Source organism: Entamoeba histolytica, genomic scaffold (assembly GCF_000208925.1).
Source record: "Entamoeba histolytica HM-1:IMSS scf_1104750517063 genomic scaffold, whole genome shotgun sequence".
NCBI classification, from domain to species: Eukaryota; Evosea; order Mastigamoebida; family Endamoebidae; genus Entamoeba; species Entamoeba histolytica.
In genome coordinates, this window is record NW_001914864.1 from 106,678 (window position 1) to 134,276 (window position 27,599).

Sequence of the window (27,599 nt, forward strand, 5' to 3'; positions counted from 1 at the left end):
TTAAATTGTCTTACATATGATTCACCCAATATTGGAATAATTGATGTGCAATATAAGTTGGTGGAACAGTATATCTCCCTTCTGGTTTTGGTTTTTTTGATTCATTTATAGCTTGTTTAACTTCTTCTTCATTGACCCAAAATGCTTCACATAATTCATTTCCAGGAATAATATCAATCTCACTATCTATTGCTTGTGCTTCATAACCAAGCATTATCTGATTCGCTCCAGGAAGAGGATATCCAGAACTTGTAACATATTTAACATCTTTAACATGTAAATGGACTTCTTCCCAAACTTCTCTAGTAACACACTCTTCAGCAGATTCACCTACTTCAAGAAATCCAGCAACGCAAGTATATCGTTTTTCTGGCATAATTGATTTACGAACAAATAAACATTTTTTTTCTGTTGGATGACGTACAACAACAATAATACAAGGATCTGTTCTTGGAAATACCATATTTTTACAACTTCCACAATCCATATGAGTTCCAAATCCCCCATACTTCATTTTATTTCCACAACGTGGACAATAACTAAAACGTTGATTAAATTTTATTAAAGCACTTCCAAATCCAATAATATCACACATGGTATGTTCTAATTTCATACATTCAGTTAAATTCATTGAAATACTTCCAACTGGAGCATGTTCAGTTTCAACTGCAACGTATTGTTTATCTTCAGTTGTTCCCATATAAACAATAATTTTAATATTATTTTCTATCATTTCCTTTTCTGTATAAAAAGCACTTCCATCTCTAATATTTGGGTTTCCCATTTGATTATAACATACAAATATTATTTGTTTATTTGTTGCTTTTAATGTTGGAAGTAATTTATCTATTTGGTCATTTCCAATAGCCTCTCTAATACTATCTAATCGTTGCATATGACTTGAGGTGAAATTCATCGAGAAAGATATTTAAGAATTAACAAGTTTACTTTATAAATAAATTTACAAATAAGAAGGGTTTGAAAGTTTGTTTTGTTTCATTTGAAGTGTCTAATTTTATAAAAAGATAGAAATATAATTGAAATCAATTGAAATCAATGGAATTTTCTTTTTCTCTGTTTCTTTTAGGACAAAAGTCTACAAAAATATGAGTTATAAAATAGGTTTGTCATCTTCAGAATCAAACATATCATATTCATCATACAAAATTGTTTGGTTTGTTTCTGTTGTATGTAATAACGAAATAGTTGCTAAGTCATTTTTTATTTGATAGAAACAGAAACACATTACAATTACAAAATATGTATTCATTAATTTCACCATACAAACAGGAATTGCTATGTGAAATAAATAAAAGGTTTAACTCTAAAATGAGAGAAGGATATACAAAAATATATATAAAATAAACAAACGAATATTATTATGAGAATTATTTTGAAAAAATAACTGTATTACACATGCAACAGCTACTAATAATGTAGATGGAGTTAAGAAAAATAATCTTTTTCTATTTATCGGATTCATTACTTGTGTAAATGAAAAAAATTCAGACATTAATATCCAAAAAACAAGAACTACTTGTAAAAGATCTCTAATTGCTTTTACATCATCCATTATTGGATTTGGACTTCCAGTTATTGAAGATGAATGATGTAAAATATTCATAAAGAAATAAAGTATAAAACAGAAGAAATAAGCTATTAAAACACATGAACGTAATATCCATTGTAAAATTGGATAAGGCTCTTCAATAGCAAGTAATTTTAAATGATCTACATGGAAAAATATCCATACAAAAAGAATAAACATATATAATTCCATTAATACATTATCTACATATTCAATAGAAATGTAATTAGCATAAAATCCTAAAGCTACAAAAGGATCATTAAATAAAATCATTCCAAATGATAATAAAAGATTAAAATTGACATAAATATTAAATTCTTTCTTTTTAATTGCAATAACAAAAAGAATTATAAACGTTATGGTTGAAATAAAAACCAATATTATGGTTAATGAAAGACTAAATATTGTATGTGACTTAAATGCTTTAGAAACTCTTAATGAAATTGTTAGTCCGGTTGAATTGAATTTATTTTCTATGTCTTTAATTGCAACTAAAATAATATATTTTGCTTCTTGTACTGCATCATCAGTAACAAAAATAATATCATCACATTTATCTATAAAACAACGTGTTGTGTATGTTCTATTGAAAGAATTAACATTGTCATGAAAATCTTTTACAATATGTAGTTGAGTTTCAGCATAAAAAGAAATTTCTTCATTAATTTCATTTTTTGGTTCTAACTTTAAATACACCTCAAGCCATTTATCATATTTTTGAACATCAAGACTTTGCATTAATGCATATGTTCCATTTGAGTAAGAAGATACATCAACAACAAGTGGAGTAATTTCAGTAGTCAAAACAACACGATGATAATAAATAGAAACTCCTGCAACAGCTAAACTAATTAAAATAGTAATAACAGTCAAAATAATAAAATGCCACCGATTCATTGTATCAACAATAAGTTGATTTCTCATATTAAACAAAAGAGAATATATAATATCAGATGAATTGAACTAAAAACTATATTTGATAGTAAAATAAATTATATTATTTCTATAAGAAAAAAAAAGAGAATAAGAAAGAACAATCATCTCTTCTTGTTTTCTTTTAATTAGCAAATTGGAGTATAATTCCTTCACTCTGTCCTATACCTTTTTGCATTGCTTTTTCTGATGATATTTCATCTTTAAATTCGATAAATGCTACAGCATTTCCTTTAATAACAATATACCTAACTTCAACAAAACCTTCTTGTTGTTTAAATAACTCTTCTAATCTTTGTTTACTTACATTTTGTGGAACACTCTTAATAAATAACCTATTATTTGTATATTTGGTTGGTGAGTTTGGAGGAAGTTTAGTCTCATTAGATTCTTTCTTTTCTATATCTTGGTTAATTGGACTTTCTTCATGTTCAAGAGTTTTTTCTATTTGAACTTTAATTTGTTTTGGTTTTCTTTCTCGTGTAATTTCTTTTCCTTGCTTCTTAACAATAATATCACTTTCAACTTTAGAGTAGTTGATATGCTTTATTATTATAATCTATCTTTTTTTCTTTTTTTTTAAGTTTAGATATAAAACAAACCATTGGTCTATCAAATAATTCATGATTTTGTAATGATTCCATTGCAAATTGTGCTGATTCTTTCGTATCATAAATAACAAATGCCTGTCCTCTCATTTTTAAGCTTTTTCTAACACATACCTGAAGTACATTTCCATATGCTCCAAAGACAGTATTAAGAGAATCTCTAATTCTATTTGGTTTAATACTTTGATCAAGATTGTTGATGTATAATGTGCATGAAACAGGGATTGTTGGATCAGCTTCAAATAAATTTTTTTTATCTTCTTCTTGTTCCATTATTCTTTTCTTTATTTCATTTTATAGTTCATTTAATAATTTCTTTATTATTATAGTAAATTTATAATATAAAATAATTTATTCAATTCTTGTTTTAAAGCTCATATTCTTTTAAGTCTAATGTGTATGTGACAGATGTTTTTTTATCAAGATCACGTGCTACACCAACTAAAGCGTCAGCCCTTTCATACAAAGTATCTTTAAGTGAAATTACTAAAAATTGAACATCTCCACATTTTTTTTGAATGTATTTGGCAACTTGAAGAATATTTTGAACATCTAATGCAGCATCTATTTCATCTAAAATAAAAAATGGACTTGGGTAATAACTTTGAACAGCAAATAATAAGGCAAGTGCAGCAATAGTTTTTTCTCCACCAGAAAGTTGTTCAAGGTCATGAAACCTTTTGAATGGTGGCATTGCACTATATTTTAATCCACTTAAATAAGGTTCTTCTGTATTTTCTAAGGATAGATATGCAGTACCTCCAAGTGGATGTTTTGTACTTCTTGTTAACTCTTTATAAATAGGGTCAATTGTATTAGAAATATGTTCAAAAGCTTCCATAAACATTTTTGTTCTTTTATTTTTAATTTCTATGAAAGCATCTGTTGCACTTTTGGCTTCTTTTCTAACTTCTTCAAAATCATCATTAATATCTTTTAATTTATCAACAATTCCATTAAATTGGTCAATGGCTTTCATATTTGGTGTAAGTCCATTGATCTTATTTTCTAATTTATTTATTTCTTCTATTAACTCATTCCTTATTCTGTTATATTCTTCATTATTTTTTATTTTAATATCTTTTATACTCTCAAAATTAAATTCTACATCTTCATAAGTTGTACTTTGTGTTACAATATCCATAGTAATTTTAGTACTTTGAGTTTCCTTTTCATTGTCTTTAATAGGTAATTCTATTTGTTCCATTCTAGCACTTCGAACAGTTTCATCTAATCCAACTTGCAATTTACTATACATACTTTGTGCATGACTTTGTTCTTTTTGATTTTGTTTAATAAGATTTTCAACTTCTTCATATTCTTTCTTTTTATCTGTAACATTCATTTTTAGTTTTTCCATTTCTCTTAATACACTAGCTAATTCTCCACTTTTATTTTCAATTTCTGTATTATTTCTTTCAAGCTTTTGTTTAATTTCATCTTCTTTTTCATTAATTTCTTGTTGAATCTCTTCTTTAAGATCATAAATTTCTTTTTCTAATTCCATTTTTTCTGTTGAACTATTCTTCTCTTCTTCTATTTTAATTCGTTCTTTAAGTACATCAATTTCTTGTTGAATGTTAAACATTTCAATTTCTCTTTCTTTATTTATTCTTTCACTACATTCTAAATAAATATTTTCTACTCCAATTTGATGGTTTAATTCTCCAAAGTATTCTTCTTGTTTTTCTTTTAATTCTTTTTCAAGTTGTTCATAATGTTTCTTATTTTGAGCTATTCTTTTTTTGACTTCTCTAACATCTTTTCCTCCAATTTTCTTTTCCATTTCTTCTTTCTCTTTTAAATATTTTTCTTCATTTTTTTTAATTTCTTCTAAATTTTTTTGTAATACATTAATTCTTTGTTGATGTCCTTTAACTCTGAGTTGAACCTCTTCTAAATTAGTTATTTGAATATTTTGTGTTTCTTTTAATTCCTCTTCTAATTGTTGTTTCTTACTAGATAATGACATATATTCTTCTTCTCCTTTTTTAACATTAACTTTCTTTTTACTTTTTTCTGTTATACCACCAATCATTAATGAATTTTTTTCTACAATACTTCCAATTGAAGTGATTATTCTAAATTTATGTTTATAGTATTCATTAAAAGCAATTTTCCTTGCATTATCTAATGTGTCAACAAGTAATGTATTGTTTAATACAAACCTAAAGACAGAATCATATTTATCATTATATTTGATATTTTTAATTGCAAAACTTCCTCCAATATCCTTAATTTCTTCATCAAGTTCAAAGAAATCTTTTGTCTTTAATTCTTTTAAGCATAAAAATGTTAAAACAACTCTACTTCTTTGTTCTTTGACATATCTTAAGCATTCTATTGCTGTTTGAGTATCTTCAACAACAACAGCTTTGTTATATTTTCCAATAGCTAAACTAATAACATTTCCATTCCTCTTATTAATAGGAGTATATAATTCATTAACTTGTCCATAAACTTTACTGAATAATCGTTTTAAATTATCAACCATTTCATTTAACATTCTTTCATGTTTATTTTCTTTTAAATTCATTCTTAACTCACTCATTTGATCCTCTACTTGTTTTAATTCATGATTAATCCTTTCAATATTTTCTGTTTTTTCATTTAATCTAACTTTAATAATTTCTACTTCTTCTTCTTCTTTTTTCTTTTCTTCTTGTTCTTTTTGTATTCCTTCTTCATATCTTTTAACTTGTATTTTAATTGAATCAAGTTGTTCTTCTAAAAGTTTGACATTTTCTACTTTTCCAAGTTCTTTTATTAATTCTTCGTCTTGTTTAATTTGTCTTTTCATTTCATTAAATTCAATCTCTTTATCTCTACATTCTGTTTGATATTTTTCATTTTGTTTATCAAATTGTTTTTTTTGGTTTTCATTAAGAGTAATCATTTGTTTATTTTTTAATTCATTTAATCTTTCCTCTTTTTCACTTTTTTGTTTTTCAAATTCATCAATTTTATGTTTTTCTTCAGAACTTTGCATTTCGAGAATTTTAAATTCCCTTTCTTTTCCTCTTAATTTATCATTTAATAATCTTTTTTTAGCTTGAATTCTACCTTCAAGAGGTTTTAAAGATTCTCGTTCACCTTTTAATTTTCTAATCTCATCTTTCTTTTCATTTTCTTCTTTAACTTTCTTTCTGACTTCATTTAATGCTTCTTGATACGTTTGTTCTTTTTCAGTTTTTTTATTCATTAATTCTTCTAATTCTGTTCTTTTTTCTTTAGTTTCATCAGTATATTTCTTCATTCCTTTTTTATAATTTCTAATATCAACAAGCATCAATTTCTTCTTTTGTTCACTTAATTCTTCTTCCAATTCTTGATATCTTTCTGCTTCTTCTTTCATTTGCTTATACTGTTTTTTTTCTGCATTCATTCCTTTCTTTTTTTGAAAACACGTCAATGTTTGTTCCTCTGCTTTTTCCTTTCTTGCTTTTAGTTCATCATATTCTTTGGCAAGTTCATCACTACCACAAATAGACTCAATCATTTTAGTTAACTCTTTTCCACTCTTTGATGCAACTTGAATAACATCTCCTTGGAAAACTAAAAAATTTCTTGCTTTAACATCAATGTTAATATCTCTCAAAGTATTTTGATACTCTTTTTCACTTACAACACTTCCATCAATTCGGTATTCACTTGAGCCACTTTCAAGTATTGTTCTACTATATCTTTTTGTTTCCCCATTTCCATGTTTCAGTTGTAGTTCTACAATAGCACGACTTGGAGGGTTTTCCATTGTTGGATCATCATGAATTAAATCTTTAAGATTTGAACCTCTTAAAAGCCCTACTTTAACTCCCAGTACAAATGAAATTGCATCCATTAAATTTGATTTGCCTGCACCATTAGGTCCAATGACAGCTTGAAAGTTATGAAATTCTGGAATAACGTGTGTCCCTTTGTATGATTTAAAATCTGTTAATGTTAACTTGTCTATTCTCCACATTTTTTTCTTAGCACTTTTGAGTTTTTTTATTCTCTTTTTTAAGTTTAAAAAAGATTAAAAAAAGAGAAAAACATTCTCAGTAAAAAGTTATTGAAATTTTTCAGATTTTTATGATGTTATTTTCAAATATAACATTTTTCAAATATATCTGAAAACAGAACAAACATTCAAATAACTTTAACTTTAATAATTATGTTTTATTTTATCAGACTATGATGATATTTTTTATTTGAAAATTCTTTTTTTTTGAGTAACAAAAAATTAAGTATCAAAATGAGTTTCAGTAATGTTATTATATGAAATTTAATATCTTTTAGTCTAATTCATAGAAATATTTATTGAAATAAGTTAAATTCAAAATTGAAAGAGAATATTCATACCATTGTTAAAAAAAATATTTATTTTAAAATAAAAACTAATATCTCAAAGTAATACCATATTTAAAAATGATATGAATCAATAATAATAAAAATAGAAAGTTGTTAGTTTATAAAACTCGTTTACAATTCCCAATAATTATATTTATTTTTTGTTCCTTTTGTTTATAAGTTGTATAAAAAACAATTCATTGAAAAAGAATAAATTAAAGAATGATTAATCACATTAATTTAATCCAATTTTTTAATTAATATCTTTAGAATAACTTAATTGTTCTTACTTTTTGTATTTTGTATTATAAATTTATTTTTACTCTTTCATATTGTTTAAACACTATTTGAAGAGAAATTATTTGAATTGAATATATTTTCATTATCACACTATTAAATAATCACATCTTCATTTAATTTTCTTAATGAATAAACAAACGATGTTTGCTATTTTACCTGTCAATAAGTTGGATAAATGCTGTTAGTCATTTCAAAAAGTTGTTTTGCTTCTTGAAACGATTATATCAGAAACAACCATAATCCTTCAATTGTCATCTTAATATTCAATGCGTCTATTATTTTTATTATCGTTTAATAGTATTTCATAATAATACAACCATACATTATCTACATATGTTTTAGAAACAGACATTACAGACAAAGAGAAAATGCAATTCAATTACAGAATTGATTATGAAATACTAAATATTAACGATTTATTGTTATCATTTCTTTTAAGCCTAAATATCCTGGAACTAAACTATAATTTGTTATATAGGAAAACTATGTATTAACACACATAAATCAGACAGTGTTTGGATATGCGTGTAAAGATTAACAAAATAGAAAATGACATTTAAACAAAGTAACAACCAATGAGACAAAATGTATCAAAAACTTAAAATAATCGTATAATGTATTAAAAAATGTAACTATTACTAAGTCATCAGTTAATAGATATAAAGAAGAGTGAAAACCCAAAAAGAGTTTTGATTATAAACAGCAATGTTGAAATAATATATTACAATATTATAAATGAAATATTAATGAAAGAATCAAAACTGTCAAACAACATTTTGGTTGAAATAATATTTTCTAAGGTATAACGATGAAAAGAATTGACAATGAATAAAATTAAAGACAAAATGAATTGATTATCATTTGGTGATTATTTCTAAACCACCTAAACAATTGAAGATAATGTAAAAGAAGAGTTTAAAAAATCTAATTAAATTTTGTACATTCATGTTTTAGCAGAAATACATAAGGTTTATAAATTTGGATGATACAACACAAGATAAGATGAACAATTTTCAAATTGGAGAATAAGGAATGGTAGTTAATGGAGTTTGTTCCAGAGGTATTTCAATTAGAAGACAAATAATAAAAAAAGTAATAAAAGAATAATAAAAGAATAATAAAAAGGAGAGAGAAAAAGAAAGAAAAGAATAAAAAAGAATTAAAAGAACTACAAAAGGATAATTGAATCAATGCCATCAACAAGTGAAATTGAAGACCCTCTGATTAATGATGGAGAAATGAAAGAAGACAAACCAGTGAAACAAAAATGGTTATGGTCATTATATACAATATTAACAGTAATGTCATTAATAACATTGGCATTGACTGTTACTACATTAATTATTTTATCCACAAAATTAGGAGAAATTAATTATACTGTGGTTAATAGTCCAAGTTTACCTTCAGCATATGTTATTCCTGAAAATAGAATCACTCCAGTTAAAGGACAATTAGCTAGAGGTACATGTTGGATATTTGCAACAATCAGTTTAATTGAGTCATCATTACGTAAGATTGCAATAGAAAATGGATCAATTAGACCAAATGAATATATTGCATTAAGTGAACAAGCATATGGTAAATTAATGTTACAATTATGTAATGGAACATATGAAGCAGTTCCTGATGATATTAAAACATTTTGTGAAGATGGAGGAATGGGAAAAGGAAAAACTGATGATGGAGAGATTGAATGGGTGTATTATTTTAGAAAATATAATTCCGAATTCTTTTATCCTAATGAAGTTTGTCCATATACTGTTCGTAGAGGAAAAGGAGATTGGGAATGTGATGGAGTTGATTTAAAGAATCCAACAAAACATTCACCATTTAATATTCAAGTTAATAGTTTAAAAAGTAAATATACTCCTCAAAGTATTAAAGAAATGATTTATGATACTCAAGGACCTGTTGGATGGGGTCATGCCACGTTAGGAAGAACATATTTATATCCATGTGATTCGAAATCACCATTCATAAATAATGAAGATTGTATGTTACATAAATATCCATGTGAAAATGGATTTTGTAGTAAAGTATCAACATTAAGTTTTGGATATGATGGTATTTTTAAATTACAAGGAGAACCAACAAATAGAGGAGGACATGCAATGAATATTGTTGGATGGAATGATGATTATCTTGGAGGAGGATTTATCATTAAAAATTCATGGACATTACAATCAGGACATTCTATGGGATATTTTATGGGTAATCATTCATTATTTAATGAAGATCAAATATGTCCAACATATAATTCAATAAATAAATGGATTCCAATGAATTATGAATGTTTTAAAACGAATCAAGATAGTGAAATGTGTCCAAATATCACACGTACCTTTGTTGGAATTGCTAATCATGGAGCAACAGTACTTGTTTGTGCAGGAGCTAATTCAATTACAGAAACAACAAAATTAAGAGCAAATGATTATGGATATGAACCATGTGGAAATGATGAAGGAAGAAGTTATTATTATGCACTTGAAATGACTCATGAAACTGATGGGTCATCATATAAACCATATGTAGAATATCCTAAAGGATCAGATGGATATGCTATTTTCCATCTGTTAAGATGGACACAAGGTAATGAAGCAAATGTAGAAAGAGTTCAAACAAATTATACAACATGGCAATTTATGGAAAGATTATTTACTCCAAAAGATTTGTCTAATTTCTTAAATACAGAACATTGTGGGTATTATTTTATGTCATATGACACATTCTTAGAACATGATTTAAGACATCCAATTGGAGGACATGATACTTATGTGTTTTCATCTGTTGATATTAAATTTGATCATTCAAAGTTTAATGATAAAGAATTATTTAAGAATTCTACGTTAGAATATCAATTACCAGTTTTCTCTGGTTCTCTTGATTTCAATTGAATTAAATAAAACATCATTTTTATTTTCATTTATCTTTTTGTTTAATAAATTTGTTTTTTTTTATTTATTGTTTTTTATTTCTTTTTTTTTTTTTTCAAATTTAACAAAAAACAAAACTTATTTACTTCATTTCCTATGAATTGTAACTCTTCTATTCCTTTAGTTTATGCTGATAATAAAGAAATTGAACAACAACAAAGAATGATTGAATCTATTAACCAAATTAATGTCATTTCACAAAATATTAACAATTCAATTAATAATCAAATCACTTTGGTTAAACAGCGTATTGAATCATTACAACAACGAACAACAAAAATTCAGAATAAGTTAAAAGAAATTACTGGAAGTCCAAAGGCAATTACTGTTTTTACTCCAAATAAATCTCCAAATTTGATTATTACACCTATTAAACTACTTGAACCTCCACAAATTCAAATTCAATACAAACAAAATATTCCTTCAAAACCAATGCAATTGAATCAAAACAAAATACTTGTTTCATTGAGTAAATATTCAATTAATAATCCATTAATTCAAAAAGAATCTACTCATTTTCTTGTTCCAACTCAAATTCAATCAATAGGAAGTTTGTTATTATTTAATAGTGGAGTAAATGTTTATGCTGATTATTCTAATTGCGATAATACTAAAAAACTTCATTCAATTTCTTCTTCTGTTTTAAAAAATGAAACGAAAGAAGAACAAAATGACAGTTTAAGTGAATTAAATGAATTTAATGCTATTCAAACTGATGATGGGTTTGGTTATAGACCAACTCTAGACAAACTCCCTGAACTTTCTTTACCTAGTAATCTTCCTAAATTATCAAATATCGCTGAATTATCTTTCAGAGGCTCTTCTCCTCTTCTCTCCATTGCTCCTTCAGTTGATTTACCTGATATTGATTTAGACAATGACTCGGATGATGAAGACATTGAGTCAAATACACCTTTATCTATCCCACCACCTCCTCCATCTCTATCTATCTCCCAGCCATCCTCTTCGTTCAATCCACCACCACCTCCTCCTCAAATAACTACTTCAATACAACAACCTCCACAAATTGTTCCACCTCCACCAAGTACAATACCAAATACACCACAACCAAAAGACATTACTCCGGAAGCAAAGTCTGCAATTCAATGTGGTGGAATGGGTGGATTATTGGAACAAATTAGACAAGGAAAAAAATTGAAGAAAGTAGAAACAGTAGATAAATCATCGCCTAAAGTAGGTAATAATTCTGATCCAAAGAAATCTACGTCAACTGGTGGAAATGATTTGATGGAAGCACTGATGTTAAAGTTGAAAACAATGAGAGCAAATTCAAATTATGATGCTACAGATAATGATGGTGATGATTCTGAAGTTTGGGAGTAAATGGAGAATTGACTACTTAATTGTTTAATTGTTTGATTCATCAAACATACTTTGTATTTCATTTTCATGACTCTAACCATGACACAAAACAATTATAATAACTCAACATAATAATGAATATTTAACTTTATTTCTTTTCATTACTTTTACATAAAATACATTGAAGTATTATAGACTATATAATCAGTAAAACTAATGACTGTTATTTATCAATGACTATTTATGTTTTTCAAACATACAGTTGTTATTGTTACATAAAATTCAATTTAGAAGAAAGTCATGACTATTTTCATTTATTGAGTTTGTTGGAATATTTGATATTTTATGTTTTGTGCATTATTCATTACTTACAAAGGCAATGTGACTCTATGAATATGTAATTTTATCAATACCAATTCATTCTTTTTATATTCTCATACAGAGAATAGAATGTGTATTTTTGTCATAAGAAGTTATTAAATACTGTATTTTTGTTATGGTTTGAGTATGTTAGTACTTTTTTGAAATTTCTATAACATTTCTATAACATTCACTTTGAATTATATTCATTTGTCAATGTTCAGAGTCTTGTTGTTAATGTCAGAGATATTGTTTATGTTGAATTGTTTATGTTATTATTATTGATAATCATTTCTATTCATTTATTATATGTTGGTTATAATAAATGGAGGTTTTATTGCTGGTTCTGGTTAATTTGATATTACTTCTCATATCAATCACTTTGTTATGAATGTCTTGACATTTATTCAACTCTAATTAATTACAAATCAATATTATCCTTCTTATTTATTAATTCAGTTAAATATTATTTTATAGTATTTTTTAATTGATAGAATATACTTAATATTGTTTACACAAATTGTGATATAATGACATACTCATTTTTCTCAATACACAATGATAGTATTAAAGACTCATTTAAAAACATAATTTCATTTGTTAAAAATACTCAAATTATTATTCACTAACTTATTTTTAATGTAGATAAACTTCATATGTCTTTCTCTATCAAAATAATTAAAAATCAACTAATGTTATCGTTTCATTTAAAGATAAGTGTAATGACTGTATAATCTAACGAATCAATACTAACTAGTTCAACAATGACTTATCATCATTCTTAGAGAAAATATCATTTTATTCATATTCTTTTTACTCTAATAATTTAACTTATGAAAGAGAAGTTACTTTAAAAGCAAATGAATCAATTATGATAAACCCATCTTTATATTTTCAACATATTGAGAAGTGAACGAATCAGTTTCTTCAACATTCTTTATTTCTATCTCAAGTACTTCCAACTAATAAAAAAATAACAAAACTACTTTGATATAAATAAAAAAATTAATTTTTAATAAGTAATTTCTCTAAACGAGATATAGCATCACATGCACGTATTCTATCATCACTTTTACCTTTCCAACAATCAGTGATAATACGATATTCAATATCAGGTAACTTTGTAGGTTTTTCGAGTCTTTTACCATTTATTACAAACTCTGCAATTCTCCAAGGATATACAAAACGAGGGTCAGATGTAGGATAAGCTTCTTCCCATGATAAAATTTCATATATTGAAATACCAAATGAATAAATATCAGCAGTTGTTTTATATCGTTGTTGTTGTAAAACTTCAGGAGCCATATAAACCGGAGTTCCAATTCCTTTAGTAAAAGTCATATTAGTCATTAAACGATTAATACTTCTTGCACTTCCAAAATCAGTAAGTTTTAAATTAACTCCAACTTGTTCAGCAAAAGAAAAGACTAACATATTATCAGGTTTAATATCACGATGTAAAATACCATTTGAATGAAGATATTCAATAGCTTTTGCAGCATCTAAACAAAACTTAATTTTTAAATAATGACTAACTTTCTTTTTATTTTTAATCCATTTATGCAATGAACCATATTTTGCATATTCTGTTACCATACAGGTTTTAGTAGGAATAAAACAAGCACCATAAAATTGAACAATATATTCACATCTAAATTTATCTAACATATCAACTTCTACTTTAAATTCTTCCATTGAATTCTCAGTCATTTCAGTATCTTTTAATACTTTTATTGCAACTTCATTTTCTCTAAATATTCCTTTATAAACAATTCCAAACCCACCTTCACCTAATTTTTTATCAAATATTAATTCATCATAATCAATAATATTTGTTTGTTCTGTTATAAATTCTAATCCAATTGAAAATTCAGTCATAACATCTTTTTTAATGTCATATGAATGAAATATTATTTTGTCATCTATTTGCGTTGAACATAATGGTGTAATTTCTGCTTTAAATACAACTACTTCTTGACTTCTTAAAACAACTACTTCTGGTTCAATAGTAAATTCATATTTTTCATTTTCCATAATTGTTGGTTGAATTTTAATTTTTGATTTTCCAGCATTAGCAATATAAAATGTTACTTCTTTTGTTTGTTTTACTTTTAGTTCATCGTCTCCATAAAATTCTATTACTGGTTTATCTGTTAAAATATGTGGTGAACAAAATACCAAATCAGTTGTTTGACAAATTGAATCAATACTTTTAACATTAAAATCTGTTTTCTTAATCTTATGATGAATTCTTTTATAAACTATTCCAAGAATAATAAATGAAATAATAAGTATTATTACTACTACAATAATAACCCAAACATACCATAAATTCTTCTTTGCACAATATTTCCCTTTTGGAGTATATCCTGAACTACATTTAGTACATTTTATTCCATCAGATGATTCACATTTATTTATTGCTCTAAAATAATAACATGTTCCATCTATAATAATATAATTCTCTTCACATACATCACAATATGTATTAGTACATAATTTACAATGTTCTTCACATTTACTACAATATAAATTATCAACATAATATCCTTTTTCACACTGACTACATCCTAGTGATGTTTTAACTTTACAATTCTTTAATTCATTTTGATTAATACATTTTCCATTATCAAGAAAATATCCTTTTTTACAACTAGTTGCTATATCTTTGGTTATACATGTTTCCATTGGGTCTTCACAACCAAAGCAAATAGAATCTTTTTTATAATACCCATCATTACAAATTATACATCCTAACCCATTCTTTATTTGAAGTTCACATGATGTACTTAGTGATTTATAATCATTAAAACATGTATGATTGGATAAAATTGCATTACCCTTACATGACATACAATACGTTGAATTGATTACACATGAACCACAATTCTCATCACATTTTTTACATATTCCATTTGATGCATAATATCCGTCTTTACATCGTAAACATGAACCATAATGAATAATCTCACATTCTTCTGATGTTATATCAAATTCATTTTCTGTTATAGATTGAGTTTTAATAGTTTCTTTATCTTCACATATCCCTCCTTTTAATAAAGCTGATTCATTAATACACTCAAGACATGTTCCTGTTTCATCGCATACTTTACAACCTTGCCCACATTCTTGACAATTTTCTTTTTTGTAATACTGTTCTTTACATAAGAAACATTTTGAATTTGTTATATTGTTACAATTGTCCGAACTTACTGTACAAACACCATTTAATAATAACTTATTTTTACAACTTAGACATTGATTTAAGTCACATGCATTACAATCTTCATCATGATGATATGAAGAACAACTTTGACATGATCCATCAACAAGAACATAACCTGATTTACATTCTACACCAGTATTACCTATAATTGAATTAAAATATTGTGAATTACTAACATCAGAAGTATTTAAACATTCATTATTAAATAAAACAAATCCATCTTCACATATAGTACATTTACTTTTATCATTATCACTTTTATAACATTGAACACAATTCTCTCCACAATTCCCTTTACAATTAATATTATCGATAGAATATTTACCTTCCTCACATTTAACACACTTATTATTATAATAAAGTAAACAATCAGAAGCAGTTTCTTCTTTACACTGACCATCTGACAATTTATATCCATCTTTACATTGTAAACATTGATTATTATTAATACATTTATTACAATTAGATGAACAAGGTAAACACTTATCACTAAGAAAATAACCATTAACACATTCAATACATTGATTTAATGAATTATAAGATTGACAATATAAAACATTAGTAGAAGAAGAACAATTATTTGTAAACAGACCATCAGAACAAGTAATACAAGAAAATTTATGTTCTTCAAAATAACCAATTAAACAACCTTTATATGAATTTGAAATAATTATACCATTCATATCATTTAATCTTCTATTTCCCATTTGAACTATTCCATTTATCATTTCAACAGAAGTACTAACATAAGCATCTAATTTAAGATAAGAAGGTTCATTTTGAAAAACAATAGAACTTCTATTTGTATTTGAAATAATATGAGCAGAAGTTGTTTTAGAGAATGTTAATTTTCCATTTAAAATAAAGGTTTGAGGAATATGAGAAGTATAAGATAAAATACAATTACCATTAATAGAAATAAAATAATTAGAATAAGTGTCATCAAAAAGAATATTATAAATAAAAGCTTCTCCTCTAATAGAATTAATAGTAAAATTTTTTGATAAAACAATATTACCAGTAATTTTATTTGTTTCATCTAAATATAAAGAATTATATTTTAAATTATCTAAATAAAAATAACAATATTCTCCATTACATGGACATTGTTCATAATTAAATGTTTTGAATGTATTTTCTATTACATCACATTTTACTTGTTTATCTATTTTTTCATATGGACAAACTCTTACAATCTTATCTATTACTTGAACATTAATATATTTCTTTCCTTCTTGATTTATTTTATCTGAATTAATTGAATTACTTAATTCTTGTAATGAACTTACTAATTCAAAACATTCTGTAATTTCTTCAGTAAAAGTAAATAATGTAGAACCGTCAGATAAAAACTTTCCTTTTCCTATTTGAATAAGAGCATCTTTATTTAAATTATTAACTTTACCATCAATAAATATAGAATATGTATTTAATTCAGTATTTTCATGTCCAATAATTCTAGTAGTTGATTTTAAATGAAGTTCTTTACAACTTAAATAACCAAATAAATCCAATCTTTCTACTTTAGTAAAGTCACAAATTTCTTTAACAATAGTTTTAGAACCATTAAATACAATACTATTATTATTAACAGTAATTGAATTCCAATACCTTATATTATTTCCTCCATTATAATTATAATTAATAAATAAATCATATGAATATTCTTTATGAATAGAAAATAATTCACAATCACTTTGAATATAATTTATTTCATTTTCTTGTTCACATTCACATTTTAATTGACTACTTTCTTTTAATATTCTTGATTGACTTCCTCCACATTTAACTTCTTTAAATTTATTATTATTAATGAATTTTTGACAATTTTCATATCCCATACCACATTTACCAACAAAAAGAATATGTCTACTATTTGTAACTTTATCAATATTAACTTTATTTATATTATATTCTCCTAAATCACATAATCCATCTTCATCACTAAAATAAATTGTTCCTTCAAAAATTACTTTTCCATATTCAAAATAAACTGGTGTTTTTGGAAGATATACATCACCAATAAATGTTATATTTCTTCCTTTTTCAATATAAAATGTTGTTGGATTTCCATTTGTTGTAAAACTTTTCCATCTTGTTTGAAATGGTGTTTCAGTTTGACTTTCATGAATAAAAAAAATTAATTCTTCATTAAAATATGAACAATCAACCATATTATTAAGATACTCATGATTTTCATATTCACAATTACAATTTGAAATTATTTCTACATTTTTACCACATACTGCCATTCTTTTATATTCATTAAATGAACACATTATTTCGATTTTATTATTTGAATTAATTGTATTAAATAATTCAATATCTTTACTTGAAGTAAATCTATATTCACATGGATCATTTTCTTGAATTATATTATCTTCAACTATTACATTTGCCTCTCCTGTTACTTTAACAAATGGTGTTATAACTTTATTATATTTTAATAAAACATATTCTGGCTGACTTGTTTCTAATAGTTTTATTTCAAATGAATTTGAATATATTTCAAAAATACTTGGATTTCTTTCATTATTTGCAATTGAACGTGAAAGTGAAATAACACTATTCTCTAATATATATTCTAATAGAAATTTTAATTGAACATCTTTAAATGTTTCATATATTGTAAGGTTTAGATATTCTCTTGAATATGCTGTTGTTTGTGCACTAAATTTAATAACTTTGTTTGTATCCCTAACTGTGTCCATAATTACTAATTCATTATTATATGGTGCTTCTTGATAATCTTTTCCACAACAATCTTTCTGAATAACAAATTCATCATATTTCCATATCCCATTACTTTCATTACATCTACTCATCCATCCTCTCCATTTATCTTCATCATAATAACATGCCTTTTCATTGTCTTCTATTAGATAAATAATTCCATCGTCATTTATATCACACCATGACATCTTCTTATCAATATCACACCATGGATATCCTTCTTTCTTTTGTTCTTCAACAATATCACTAGCTATTATCTCATTAATAAATGTTATTAAAAGAATAATTTGTACGAACGTTTCCAACATCCGTAATAATTATTTTAAAGATCTTATTCAATTTGCTGATGTACAAAATTCTTTGTCTTATATTAATGAGAATTGAACCAACTCTTCGGTTTTTTGAGGAATATTCTTTTTTTTTAATTCGTCTTGTTGACTAAATCATAAAAATAGACTTTTTCCTTCCTTTTTACTTTATTATTTCTTAATTTATTTTATTATTCTTTTAGTATTAATAACTATTTTATAACTATTTTTAGGTTAATTAGACACATTAATATAATTCTATAATTAAATGGTTAAAATAATTCATCTTTTAGTATATTTTCATATACTATTTCTCAGTAATTAAGTAAATTCAACCCGTTAGTATTTCTTTGAGACTTTAAAAATCAATTCATAAAGAGATATTATAATTATCAACTCATTAACAATAATAAGATATAATCTTATCTAAAGTATTTAATAAACTCAAAAATACAAAAAAAATGAAAGTAATTCCTTAATAAGACAAAAACATCAAATTTGTTAAATTCAAAAAGACTTTATTTTATTTTCAATCATTTAACTCCACCATGTTGTAAGTCCAAGTCCACTTTCATTAATTCTACCATAAATTCTTAATGGTAATTTCTCTTCTTCATTCTCTTCTTGATTAAAGTCTTGTTGTGTTTGTTCATCAGTTTTTGTTTCTTCTTTTTTTATATCTTTCTTTTCTTCATTTGGTTTTTCTCCTTTTTCATCTTTTTGTTGTTTTAAATTATTAGACATTAGAGTTGTTTGTGGAACAACAACTGGTTTAACACTTTCTTGTTTTTTCATTATAACATGATGAACTTTAAACCTAATGGTTGAATTAATGTATAATGGAAGTTTAGTTCCATCATAATTCCAATACCAAAGTTGTTCATCTTCGTCACTATAATGTAAAAATGTGAAATGAAAATAAAAAATTAACAAACAAGTCACTATTGGCTGGGAAATAACATTGGTCGATGAAAACTGAATCTGTAAAACTAAGTGTAACTTGAATTCCACTTGGAAGACTTCTTAATACTCTCCCTTCAATTAATTCACCTTGAAATGGAGAAAAGATAATGAAATTGAATACAACTTCATAATATACATCACCTGTTCCAATAGCAATAGTTGGTGTTGTCATACTAACAATATCATATAATGTCACTCCAATTCCTTTTCCTTCAATCATCTAATTTTTCAAATTAATAACGTTATTTCTTTTTATTGATGAATAAACAAACTTTATTTTGGTATTTGGTATTTATTGAATCAATAATACTAACAATAATATGTTCTAATTTGTTGGGTGGTACTTTGAATGAGTCATTAAATTGAGAAATGATATACATTTGAAAAGGTTTTTTATCCTTTTTATTATTCAAGATTTTTTCTTTTTTTCTTTTTTTTTAAAATTCTAAATTGATTTTTTTTTATTAAAAAAACTACACAAAAAACAAAATAAGTTAATTTAATTCAGAAAAATGGTTTTTCCATGATAAACTTGAAATGAATCAATTATCATTATTTAATGGAAAACGAATTGGTGATTGACAAAATGAAAAGGCATCATTTTGTAATAATTGGAATTACTGTTTTCTTTTTATTAATTATATCAATAGGAATTTCCATATATTATAATAGGTCATTAATAATTAGAAATAAATCACCTCGTATTATAAATAATTCATATTATCGTAATGGAAATTATGTACTTGTTGAGAATTTAAATATCGAAAAATATGATCATTGGCTTGAGGTATATTTAACACTAGAACCACAAGACAATGTTAACCAAAATATTGAGTTTAATGCTCAAACACAATTACATATCATTCAAGGAATATATGATACTGTTCATTTACATAATCAAACATATTCAACTAGATGTTTTCTTAATAAATGTGATGATATTATATTTGTTTCTGATAATGCAGTTCAAGATGGAGAATATTTAATTGTTATATCAATTGAAGATATTAATCATGTTTTTAATACAACAGATTATAAAGTTTCTTTAGGTGTAGCAACTGCAATTAGAAATCAAACATTGTTTAGTTTGATTTTAACAATAACACTAGTATTTATAGTATTTATTTCATTTATTTTTTATTGTATTATTACAGTTTATACCCGTCATTGGACAATATATACTGGACTAAATACTTTATTATTATTTAGTGTAATTCTCTTTACTAATCCAATAATTTCATTAAGTTTTTATAAAAATTATACTTGGATGGATTATTTAGACAATGTATTGATGGAATTTTATATTTTTATAGTATTTATTTGGATATTTTTTCATGTTGACCATTTACGTTTTTTGGCAATTAAAGAAAAATATCCAATTCTTCAATGGATATTACGCTCTATATTATTTATTTTGTATCTTTCTGCTTTACTGCTTTACTTTTTTTCTAATTTAGTTCATCAGTATTCTCCATTAGTTGCAACAACTACTCCATTTATTAATAACTTTAAATCTATTAGAGACTTACTTCAATTAATATTAATCTTTTGGATTCTTCTAAATGAATTTTTTTCTTTCACAGAAGTAATGAATCCAATTAATAGAAAAAGATTAATATTTTTAACTTCATTTACAAGTATTATTACTTCTGTCTGTTTAATACAATTATTTTTACAAACAAATTCTCATAATAATGAACGTTTGTTTTATTTAATTATTTTATCTCTTCTCATCCATTGTAGCAATTCCTATATGTTTAATGAAACTTGTAAATACATTTGTTGTTCTTATTATGTGTGTATGTTTCCATCAAATAGAACTTTCTAAAAGTAGTTTTGGATTTAATTCTAGAGAAATGATTAATGTCTCAGAATATGAAGATTTTGATTCGTCATCAGATGATTTAGATTGATACCTATCTTGTAATCAACGTTTCGTTCTTTTTTATCAAAAACATCAGAATAACATGAAAACAAAAAACTATTAATTCAATTGAAAATTAAAGAGACAATTTCAATAGAAGACTATGTTAAAATGAAAAATATTTAAGTCATTTTTTCTCTATACAATTTAGGCACATAAAACCTTTAGTAGTAACAAAGTATTTTGTTGTAATTTCATTATGACAGTTACAACAAATAAAACATTCTTTATGAAATTTCTTTTTGTCAGTACGTACATAAGCTCCTGTAATAGGTTTTAAACACAAATCACATTTAGGACATGTTTTCAAATAACATGATGAACAAATACATTTCTTATGATAATATAAAGGTTTTCTTCGTTCATTAAATCGTAATCCACATCTTTCACAAGTAAAACATTCTGCATGAAATACACATTGATTTGCTTTTATCCCATTTTCATATACAGGTCTTCCACAACGAGAACATAACATATCACCAAATTCATCAACTTCAACATCACATTCTGAATTTAATGATGATGACCTTCTTTTTGTTTCTGTTATTCTGTCTGTTTCTTCTAAGCTAGTTTCACTTTTAAAATCAACTGATCCACCACTAAGTCGTCGTTTTTCTTTACCAATTACTCTTGGGCTTTTTATTCCTTCTCTTGGTGTTCCAAGTTCACTTTTTGGTTGTTCTAAACGAGGAGATTCACGTGAACTTCTAACTTTAAAACGAGGTGCATTTGATTGTGGTTTTGGAGGAAGAAAAGAAGGTTTGGGGGCAAGTTTTGTTGGTCTTGGAAGTGATAAAAATGCAGGTCTAGGAGAAATACTTTGTTCAGGGACAATAATATGAGGTGGGGTGTTATTTCCACTTCTTGGAGTTTCTAAGGGGGTTTGATAAAAAACTGGATTATTTGGGTGATTTTCACATGGAACCCATAAACACCCACATTGAGGATTTTGACAATAACACCCCTCATTCCAAGAACTTCCACACAAAGGACAGAAGTTAGGCTTAGTAATTGTACAAGCATTTATTACACTCATTCAACTAAGTTTGAAATACTAGTTTACAGATTCATTCAACTACGAACTATATTGTTATTAAATTTATTTTATTCTCAAATTATTGGCACTAAGTAGTTCTGAAAACAACCTAAATTAAAAAAAAGTATAAAAGAGTGTGGAATTATCTATTATTGTATCTTTAACCACTTCCTTGGTAGTATCAAGAAAATATACCCAAAAGTAAGAATTGATGAGAAAAAATCTTCCCAGAAAAAAAAAGTAGAACCTTCTATAGAAACTTAAATCTATTTTTTTTGTATTTTCTTAATTCATTCAATCAATTTCAGTTTTGTTTTTCTATAGTACATCTCACATTATTGAAATTGTTTTCTATTGAAATACAATGACTAATGTCATAAATATATTCAGAAAGACAGCCCCACTAAATAACCAAAAAGAAGAGTTTTTTTCATAAATTTTTAAGTTTATCAATAAAGAAAATAGTTAGAATTAGAAAGTCAGTTATACAACTTCCTTATTTTAGAATTGAGTCTTTCTCTCTCAGTTATTTCTAAATTAATTTAAAAAAAAAATTTTAAAAGACATATTGTTTCTAATTATAATACTTATCCTTGAATGTAAAGAATATGATTTAGCTTTGGTATGTATTTTTCTATCATTAAGAAAGGCAAAGATATGCTTTAAATATTTTTTTATTAATTGAAGGAAATAATTAATATCATTTTAGTAAATCATGGAATTTTGTTTATTTTTACTGTAATTTTAATACAAAATAATAGAATAACGAATATTTTATTTATTTATAATATTTTATTTGGTTTATATGACTAAGAAATAAACTCATCCTTTTGTTTTCTCATTCTAAAAATTTGATATTCTTAAAGTCTCAAATAAAAGTTAGTAATTAATTGTTAATAATATGTTATTTATAATATCTTCTTTTTAATTCATTTAAAAAAGAGTTACTTCTCTTTATAACTATTATAACTATTAAGTAAAAAAAAAAGATATTTTTACTTATTTAAAATTAACAAATTGTTTTTGTTTTAGTTAAAGAAATTTGTTAATTAAAAAAATTTTGATGAATAAGTAAAACACATTTTATACAAAAATAACGTTAATTTTGGTTTGGAAATTATATTATTTAAACTAAACTAAATTATTTCATTTTTAAAAAAGTTAAGAATTAACTAAACTATATGAAAATAACATTCTGGTTATATTATTGTTTTTCAAATACTAAAACAAATCTTTAAAGAAAAACAAAGTAAAAAGTAAGAAGTTGATAAGAGGAGATTATCAAAAGAGATTGCATCTTGTCATTTCTGTGTTTTTGACTTCTTCATGAAAAAAAAATGAAAGGTTATTCATTGATACTTAAGTGTAACCAAGCATTTCACAACTCAAAGACAATAACCAAAATATCCAATAATAAGTGGTTTCCTAACATTAAAAAAGGTACTTGTTTAAATTGAAAAAACTAGTAAATAGTTTAAGAAAAAAGTGAATTAACAACTAAATTTTATAAAGTAAACAAAAAGTTACCAACGGAAGCTAAAGAAAGAGATGAATAGGATTAAATACATAAAAAAGTAATACTGATTCTCTTAATGAAATTTATAATAAATAAAGTTATTTAAAAGTGTTATGAGACGGTAATTTCATCCCATCTATTAATAACAAAGCACCTGGCACTTTATTGTTTTTAAAGAACATACAACAAGGCATATGAATGAAAATCAATAAACCTTATGAAAAGAATTAACAAATGGTAGTACAAGACTAATGATAATAAAGACACAACGAATAAAAACAACAAAAAATAAGAAATTAAAAAAACAAAAATAAAAGTGAAAGAAAAACACAAACAATTCAAACAAATAGTAAAGAAAAGGAATTATAATACAATATACTGTATTTATTATTAATTAATTTATATTATAATAGCTTACAATATCAGAAAGAATTATCCATAAAATAGTATTAAGATTAATTAAAAGAAATTAAATTTTAAACGAGGTAAATATATTGAAAGTAATTGAACAAGAGTCTTTAAAGTGTATAAGTCAAGTATTATTTCATTTAAATAACAAATAAGAGTATTTGCCATGTATTTTCACTAGAAGAATAAAACATTAACTATTACTATAACAATTAAGACTTAAAATTATGTAATTTATTGAAAATTACATTATGTTTCTACTAGACAATTGGAATAATTAAATTGAAGACAAGAAAGCTACGTTTGTTTCTACATTAAATGGTCAGTAATATAAATCTTTTTATCGCTTCTAAAATACAAAAATAAAATGTATTATGGGAAATATTAGATCAGAAATTTCTTATAAAAGTAAAAATCATAAAAAGAGTTATTATATTGATCTAGGAATGATAACTACAAGAATCATTGGATTTAAGTTCGCCTTTGAAGTTAATTGAAAACCAGTAAAAGAGCCAATCAAAATCAGAATATATATATAGAATAATCTATTTCTATTTGAAGAGAAAATTATTTATAGAAAATCGCATAAAAAATTTGAAAATAAAATAGGGGAAGTAGAAGGAATATATAGGAAAGATTAGGGGAAAGTGAAATATACTAAGTTTTTGTAAAAAGAAAAAAGGAAAGATAAGAGAATTGATGAATTTATGCAGGATTGAATTTTCAAGAACGACGAAATATGGAGATATAAAAAGAACTTGATTAAGAAATACATACACCAATGGAAAGTATGAATATTCAAGAAGCTAGAGTTATTCATTGTTGTTGTCATTGTCCTATCTGTATGAAAGGAACTTTCTTTCAAACAAAAAACCCCAAAATGAAAACAACACGATTAGTTTTATTGATATTAAAGTCACTCAAAGTACTAAACCCAGAAATTGAATATTACTCATTAGTCAAAGACATCCTCCCATTTATCAACAACCATTTGCAATTATTTCAAAATTTGAAAATCTTTAAAAATGGAAAATGGAGAAAATCAATATTAGACGCATTAAATCATTCAGCACTAGTTGAGTCAGGAAGAGAAGTATGTAAGAACAGAGGATTTTATAAATTGAAAGAAAATGAAGAAGAGAATAAAATGATAATTGAAAAGAATAAAATAAAAGATGAAATGAGTAATAGTCTTGAGCTTTTAGAAAATGAACTTAAACGAAGTTTGAAATTATTGGAAGAAATTAAAATGATACAAGTAAATGAAATTGAAAAAAATGAAACATCATTTGTTTGTGAGTCAAAACGTACAAGTATTGATATTATTCACAATCTTCAATTGTCATTGTATCATCTTAACTAACTGTATTTTGTTTATTTTTATTTAATTTTTGGTTATCTGATGAATTTCTTTTAAATAATTAATCAAAACAAAAATATAAGAAACGGTCAGTTGAAAATAATTGGTCAAGGGATTGAATAACATCTTCATTAATACCTTTTGATAATAATAATGATGAATTGAACAAATCAGAAATAGACAAATGATTTGTTTTCATCATTGAATAAACATCAACATTAAGCAACGATGATAATTGTGATGCAAATGATTTTATCTCATCAACAACGTTAGATTCATCACTATGAAAAGGTTCAATATTTGATTTAATAACATAATTAATGCAATTCATTAACAAAATGTCGTCATCTTCTATTGGAATAAACAAAAATGAAGAAGATGGAGATAAGTCAAATTGAAGACGTTGAATGAGAGAAGAATTGAAAGATGTTTTCAAGAAGAAAATAACAATGTCAGTATCTTTAAGATATTTTCTTCTTTGAACCAATGTTGTATAATCAGCATCAGAAATAATGGAATTAGCATCAACAATATCAATATAAATATTATTTGGTAAGAGAATGTCATGACTTAGAATTGGAGAGTCAATGACTTGATATTCATTTTTGAGTTGGTTCAGAATATATTCATTGTGAAATCCGGAGTGAACACGAATGGATGTATGGTTTGTTGGTATAACTACAACTGTTTGTTTCATTTTAAGCTTTTGAGTTAAACATATAACTTTAAATGATGAAGAAATGATTCAATCTTGTTATTAATAAAAATAAAATAAGCAAAAAGGAAAAAGATCAAATAAGTAAATACAATTCAATTAGACATTAGTAATAACAACAACCATTATCATATCTCAATGGATAAACAATAACTGGCATTCCAATGTTTTGAGTATAAAATAATGGCTGATCTTCCACAACAATACTTCTAGTTGTTGATTGTTGTTTATTGAAACAACAATAAGAGAGATGTTGTTGATCAACTAATACATCTTTTATCTCTGGAATATGAAGTGATGATAACTGAGAAGAATCAACTTTCAATACGTGTTCTCTTTTAAAAGAATTAGAAATAAACTGTTCAATTTTCATTCCAATCTCAATAAGTCTCTTCTCATTAATAATTTCTCCACTTGGAAAACTGATTGATGACACCTTAACAAATCGTTCAGTTAATTTAGCTTTTTTGGTTTGTCTAATAATAAAGTTATATCCACACTTTTTTAAAAGATATAATAATCCATTGTTAATCCATGATTCTTTGCTTCTATTATATTGTTTGTCACTCATTCCTTCGCGATTAATTGGTTGCTCATTTACTATTTCTCTAATAAGTAAATCACTCATTTTAATAAGATCATTTTGATACATCATTGTCCCCATAATTGTAATATCCTCGGGAACCATCATCTTGATTGTATTTTTCGTCTTTTTAGTCCTTCTGAATGAAACTATAGCTCCAAGTTGTTTAATCAAAATACATAGAACAGTATTAGTAATTCCACTTTCAACATTTCTTGATATTATCTTTCTTTCTTTTGAAACAACATCACTGAGTCTGTCATTTGAAATAATAGACATTTTCCTTTTGATTAGTACTTGATTTTTTGTTCATTATTTATAGTTTATTTTTAGGTGCATCTCATTATTATAACCAATAATTTGAATGGATCTATTATAATTTTAAAGATTAACCAATAATTAATTAAAAAGATCAATTATTAGATCATATTATAAAGATCTCTGGATATTTTA

The 27,599-nt window shown here is 25.1% G+C and overlaps 13 protein-coding genes across 13 annotated transcripts, besides 1 other annotated feature; 4 read left to right on the forward strand and 9 right to left on the reverse strand.

Annotated features, from left to right (window-relative positions):
• Nucleotides 1-10: 10 nt before the first annotated feature.
• EHI_050760 (mutT/nudix family protein) lies at nucleotides 11-895 on the reverse strand (the record flags this gene model as incomplete). The annotated part of the gene is made up of 1 exon (XM_651492.2): nucleotides 11-895. The coding sequence occupies one exon, from the start codon at nucleotides 893-895 to the stop codon at nucleotides 11-13; it is 885 nt and encodes a 294-aa protein (XP_656584.2).
• Nucleotides 896-1,111: 216 nt separating this feature from the next.
• EHI_050770 (uncharacterized protein) lies at nucleotides 1,112-2,512 on the reverse strand (the record flags this gene model as incomplete). Its single annotated transcript, XM_651491.1, has 2 exons — nucleotides 1,112-1,296; nucleotides 1,372-2,512. 2 exons carry the CDS (start codon nucleotides 2,510-2,512, stop codon nucleotides 1,112-1,114), a joined length of 1,326 nt encoding a protein of 441 aa, XP_656583.1.
• A 133-nt stretch (nucleotides 2,513-2,645) lies between these two features.
• EHI_050780 (U1snRNP-specific protein, putative) lies at nucleotides 2,646-3,402 on the reverse strand (the record flags this gene model as incomplete). Its single annotated transcript, XM_651490.1, has 2 exons — nucleotides 2,646-3,065; nucleotides 3,124-3,402. 2 exons carry the CDS (start codon nucleotides 3,400-3,402, stop codon nucleotides 2,646-2,648), a joined length of 699 nt encoding a protein of 232 aa, XP_656582.1.
• A 94-nt stretch (nucleotides 3,403-3,496) lies between these two features.
• On the reverse strand, nucleotides 3,497-7,090 carry EHI_050790 (structural maintenance of chromosomes protein; the record flags this gene model as incomplete). The annotated part of the gene is made up of 1 exon (XM_651489.1): nucleotides 3,497-7,090. One exon carries the CDS (start codon nucleotides 7,088-7,090, stop codon nucleotides 3,497-3,499), a length of 3,594 nt encoding a protein of 1,197 aa, XP_656581.1.
• Nucleotides 7,091-8,948: 1,858 nt separating this feature from the next.
• On the forward strand, nucleotides 8,949-10,652 carry EHI_050800 (uncharacterized protein; the record flags this gene model as incomplete). Its single annotated transcript, XM_643461.1, has 1 exon — nucleotides 8,949-10,652. The coding sequence occupies one exon, from the start codon at nucleotides 8,949-8,951 to the stop codon at nucleotides 10,650-10,652; it is 1,704 nt and encodes a 567-aa protein (XP_648553.1).
• Nucleotides 10,653-10,787: 135 nt separating this feature from the next.
• Nucleotides 10,788-12,041, forward strand: EHI_050810 (WH2 motif domain contaning protein; the record flags this gene model as incomplete). The annotated part of the gene is made up of 1 exon (XM_651539.2): nucleotides 10,788-12,041. One exon carries the CDS (start codon nucleotides 10,788-10,790, stop codon nucleotides 12,033-12,035), a length of 1,248 nt encoding a protein of 415 aa, XP_656631.1. The 3' UTR covers nucleotides 12,036-12,041.
• A 1,185-nt stretch (nucleotides 12,042-13,226) lies between these two features.
• Nucleotides 13,227-13,321: a repeat region.
• Nucleotides 13,322-13,379: 58 nt separating this feature from the next.
• Nucleotides 13,380-18,641, reverse strand: EHI_050820 (tyrosine kinase, putative; the record flags this gene model as incomplete). Its single annotated transcript, XM_651538.2, has 1 exon — nucleotides 13,380-18,641. The coding sequence occupies one exon, from the start codon at nucleotides 18,639-18,641 to the stop codon at nucleotides 13,380-13,382; it is 5,262 nt and encodes a 1,753-aa protein (XP_656630.2).
• A 537-nt stretch (nucleotides 18,642-19,178) lies between these two features.
• On the reverse strand, nucleotides 19,179-19,984 carry EHI_050830 (DNA-directed RNA polymerase III subunit, putative; the record flags this gene model as incomplete). Its single annotated transcript, XM_651537.2, has 3 exons — nucleotides 19,179-19,533; nucleotides 19,577-19,824; nucleotides 19,877-19,984. The coding sequence occupies 3 exons, from the start codon at nucleotides 19,982-19,984 to the stop codon at nucleotides 19,179-19,181; spliced, it is 711 nt and encodes a 236-aa protein (XP_656629.2).
• Nucleotides 19,985-20,163: 179 nt separating this feature from the next.
• EHI_050840 (uncharacterized protein) lies at nucleotides 20,164-21,517 on the forward strand (the record flags this gene model as incomplete). Its single annotated transcript, XM_651536.1, has 2 exons — nucleotides 20,164-21,304; nucleotides 21,348-21,517. 2 exons carry the CDS (start codon nucleotides 20,164-20,166, stop codon nucleotides 21,515-21,517), a joined length of 1,311 nt encoding a protein of 436 aa, XP_656628.1.
• A 138-nt stretch (nucleotides 21,518-21,655) lies between these two features.
• EHI_050850 (uncharacterized protein) lies at nucleotides 21,656-22,564 on the reverse strand (the record flags this gene model as incomplete). Its single annotated transcript, XM_651535.1, has 1 exon — nucleotides 21,656-22,564. The coding sequence occupies one exon, from the start codon at nucleotides 22,562-22,564 to the stop codon at nucleotides 21,656-21,658; it is 909 nt and encodes a 302-aa protein (XP_656627.1).
• A 2,705-nt stretch (nucleotides 22,565-25,269) lies between these two features.
• Nucleotides 25,270-25,851, forward strand: EHI_050860 (uncharacterized protein; the record flags this gene model as incomplete). The annotated part of the gene is made up of 1 exon (XM_651534.1): nucleotides 25,270-25,851. The coding sequence occupies one exon, from the start codon at nucleotides 25,270-25,272 to the stop codon at nucleotides 25,849-25,851; it is 582 nt and encodes a 193-aa protein (XP_656626.1).
• A 58-nt stretch (nucleotides 25,852-25,909) lies between these two features.
• On the reverse strand, nucleotides 25,910-26,545 carry EHI_050870 (uncharacterized protein; the record flags this gene model as incomplete). The annotated part of the gene is made up of 1 exon (XM_651533.2): nucleotides 25,910-26,545. One exon carries the CDS (start codon nucleotides 26,543-26,545, stop codon nucleotides 25,910-25,912), a length of 636 nt encoding a protein of 211 aa, XP_656625.2.
• A 124-nt stretch (nucleotides 26,546-26,669) lies between these two features.
• EHI_050880 (uncharacterized protein) lies at nucleotides 26,670-27,425 on the reverse strand (the record flags this gene model as incomplete). Its single annotated transcript, XM_651532.1, has 1 exon — nucleotides 26,670-27,425. One exon carries the CDS (start codon nucleotides 27,423-27,425, stop codon nucleotides 26,670-26,672), a length of 756 nt encoding a protein of 251 aa, XP_656624.1.
• Between the last annotated feature and the right edge of the window lie 174 nt (nucleotides 27,426-27,599).